This window comes from Limulus polyphemus, unplaced genomic scaffold (assembly GCF_000517525.1).
Source record: "Limulus polyphemus unplaced genomic scaffold, Limulus_polyphemus-2.1.2 Scaffold2740, whole genome shotgun sequence".
NCBI classification, from domain to species: Eukaryota; Metazoa; Arthropoda; class Merostomata; order Xiphosura; family Limulidae; genus Limulus; species Limulus polyphemus.
Window position 1 is genome coordinate 58,926 of NW_013668350.1, and position 3,227 is coordinate 62,152.

Sequence of the window (3,227 nt, forward strand, 5' to 3'; positions counted from 1 at the left end):
GTCTTACACTGTTAAATTAGGGACGGCTAGCGCAGATAGCCCTCGTGTAGCTTTACGCGAAATTCTAAAAAACAAAACAAACATTATTTTTTTCGTAAATAATCCGCATTTGGTTTGTCTTTAGTAAATATACAAAATTTAATTCGGGTTTACAAGCACTACGTGTACTTGTTTTAAGGTAGTTAAAGTATAGAAAACAATGATAAAAATGAAGATTCCTCTAAGCATCTTAACAATTTTTATAACAGAGAGAGAGAGAGAGAAATACTCTTGGTTTGTTCTGCAGCTTTACTTTTAATTTTCTCATTACAGTTCACTTTGATTGTTATATTGTAAGATTCATTGTTTCTGACTTATTAAGTCGGTGATATATCTTAGATAAGAAAGAATATCACGTCATTAAAACAATGAGAAACACAGCTTTGAAGAAAGAATGAGAAAGCTTTCAATACGGGCATTTCACTTTCGTTCGAAAGAGACATTAGTCGGGAAACACACATTCTTTCGTCCAGACAATTAAATAAAAATGCCGAATTTGTTTTTACATAACTGGTATTTAATAGAAATTCTTGATTTTCGTAATCACTTTCCTGAACGAGAAAGTCATTTACTCTTATTCTTAAACTGTTATTTTAAAAGTTGATTATAACATAATTAATATGCAGGCGTTGAGTGAGTTTTTTAGACAGTCTTTTCTCAATTACTTTTTACGGTTGTTAGCTAGATATGCAGATTAATAAACAGTGTAATTTCCCCTTTTTTAAAAAAGTGAACTCACATGATGCCAGCTCGATATCGCACACTTGAGTGTCTAATGGGTAACGTTCCATCTCCATCATGCAGGAAAAGGTTAGCTTCAGCCTAAGGATGCAACAAAGAAAAAACACATGTTTTACGAGAAAGCTTTATTATTTAATCTTTGTAGTGCATGTTGGTGTATAGAGGATATATTAATACTACTAATATACGACCTTATAATACCATTTGAAGCTTTGTACTGTCAGTTTTGGTTTCGGTTTTAGTGAACGCTCCCGAAGAAGCTGTAAAGTGAAACGTTGAGCGTCTAGTTAAATAAAAACAACATTTTGGGGTTATAAGGTCGTTTATCTTTAGTATTAAGAACGTTTTGTTTGCTAAGTATGACATAAAATTTGCATCATGAAAAAAACAGCCAACATCTTCTAAACACAAGTGATAAAAGGAACTTAAAAGTGATAAATTAACAGCCTAAATATCTGTAGCATGACCTAAACTACATTAAACCAATTAAAATGTAATCGAAATTAAATTTAAAAAAATCGTACATTTTGATACGAATATGAATCAATGAAAGGAGACTTTGAAACATAAACATTTTTAGCATGTTAAAGAGTCCTCAACAATATATTTAAATCTAGTCTGCCTTGTATAATTTGTTTTGATGGTAGTAAATCAATCCACTAACTGCCTGACTACAACGACACAACATAGTATAAACATCATACTCGTACTAAAAAAGCCTTATGGATGAAAATAGAAGCGAATAGCTTGTATTGTTGGGTAAATCAGAAGTCGATTGAGGGTCCTGTTAACCAAAGGTCCTGGGTTCCGGTCCCCGACTCTCTTTTCACATACAAAAATTTAGTACGTACATGTAATACATATTTGGTCCTGAATAAGATTTGTAAAGCCTTTGTCTAATTTTCGGACAAATAACAGATTTTTTTATTACGGTTTGTGTGCAGTTAATGAAATTCTGTTCATTAAAATTTTGAACAAATGGCATTCTTTATCAAATAATGTGTGTATACTTGGTTTTGCTAACTAAACTTGAGCGCCTCATTTTCGTTTAAGTAAGTACACAGTGTTAAAATAAATAAACGGATGAATACGTTATGGGAAAAACATTTTTAATATGCAACTCAGAGAGACAAGGGGCAAACAGCTGATATAAAGTCGCGGTGGGACGGAATGTATCAGAACCACATTTTTACACTGTTTCATAGGTAGTGTGATTCCATCGAAAAGTCACCACTTTTGGAAAAATTATGTAACAACCCTTTCCTATGCGAAGTATTCATACACTTGGATCATAAAGATGTGTTCAGATCGGGGATTTAGAACTTCCATATACACTCAGATCATGAAGGTGTGTTCAGATTGGGGATTTAGAACTTCCATATACACTCAGATCATAAAGGTGTGTTCAGAACGGGGATTTAGAACTTCCATATACACTCAGATCATAAAGGTGCGTTCAGATCGGGGATTTAGAACTTCCATATACACTCAGATCATAAAGGTGCGTTCAGATTGGGGATTTAGAGCTTACCTTGTTCTTAACTGTATTGACACACAAAAGAACTTGGACCAACTTGGGTCACTAAGACATTTCATAAAGACACTTGCAACAGATCGTAACCCAGTCAGTGGCAAATGCCGTCCACGTGACCCAGTCATCAGTACTCAACACAGTCAAGAAGTCTGAGGATTTAAGTCTGAGGATATGTATTCACCAAGAGAAAGGCTTCCAGTAATACTTCCAATTCAACCGTTGTATACCTAAAGCAGTTGGAGAATGGAAACGGATGCTCATGTCATTCTATACGAAGACATACCGGTCAAGCTGCCGGATGCAATGCTTATCATGTCATTCTATACGAAGACAGACCAGTCAAGCTCTTGACCGATATGTCTTCGTATAGAATGACATGATAAGCATTGCGTCCGGCTTGCCGGACGCAATGCTTATCATGTCATTCTATACGAAGACATATCGGTCAAGTCACCGGACGCAATGCTTATCATGTCATTCTATACGAAGACATATCGGTCAAGTCACCGGACGCGATGCTTATCATGTCATTCTATACGAAGACAGACCAGTCAAGTGACCGGACGCAATGCTTATGGATTTATCTACAATCGACTGTTGAAATGGCACTGAGAAACCGCCGTCCTCGTACACTAGAAGTCTTATGGAAAATATTCAGGGAGAAGTGGTGTACTTTGGACATGACAGCCTTACGACGGAGGTTTTTGAAATGGGAACTACGCTCAGGGTTATTGTCAAGATATACGGTCATCAGATGGAGTATGACTGGAAGCGCCATGGACTGTAACGGTTCCAAAATCCTTTTAGTAAAACATATTCAACCCTCTTTATGTTATTTAGAAATAAAAACTTAAATACAAAAATTAAGACATATCAAGATATTTCTTTTGCATGATTCAATCTAGACGAAGTT

The 3,227-nt window shown here is 35.5% G+C and overlaps 1 protein-coding gene across 2 annotated transcripts in view; it reads right to left on the reverse strand.

The window, feature by feature from the left end:
- Positions 1-3,227, reverse strand: part of LOC106467790 (glycine receptor subunit alpha-2-like) — a 46,872-nt gene that overhangs the window by 19,140 nt on the left and 24,505 nt on the right. For both annotated transcript variants that reach the window (XR_002612467.1, XM_022395981.1), the window contains exon 5: positions 779-861. Coding sequence is in view for 1 of the 2 variants with exons in the window: in XM_022395981.1 (XP_022251689.1) it covers positions 779-861 (83 nt within the window). In the remaining variant the exon portion in view is untranslated. The remainder of the gene's footprint in view (positions 1-778; positions 862-3,227) is intronic.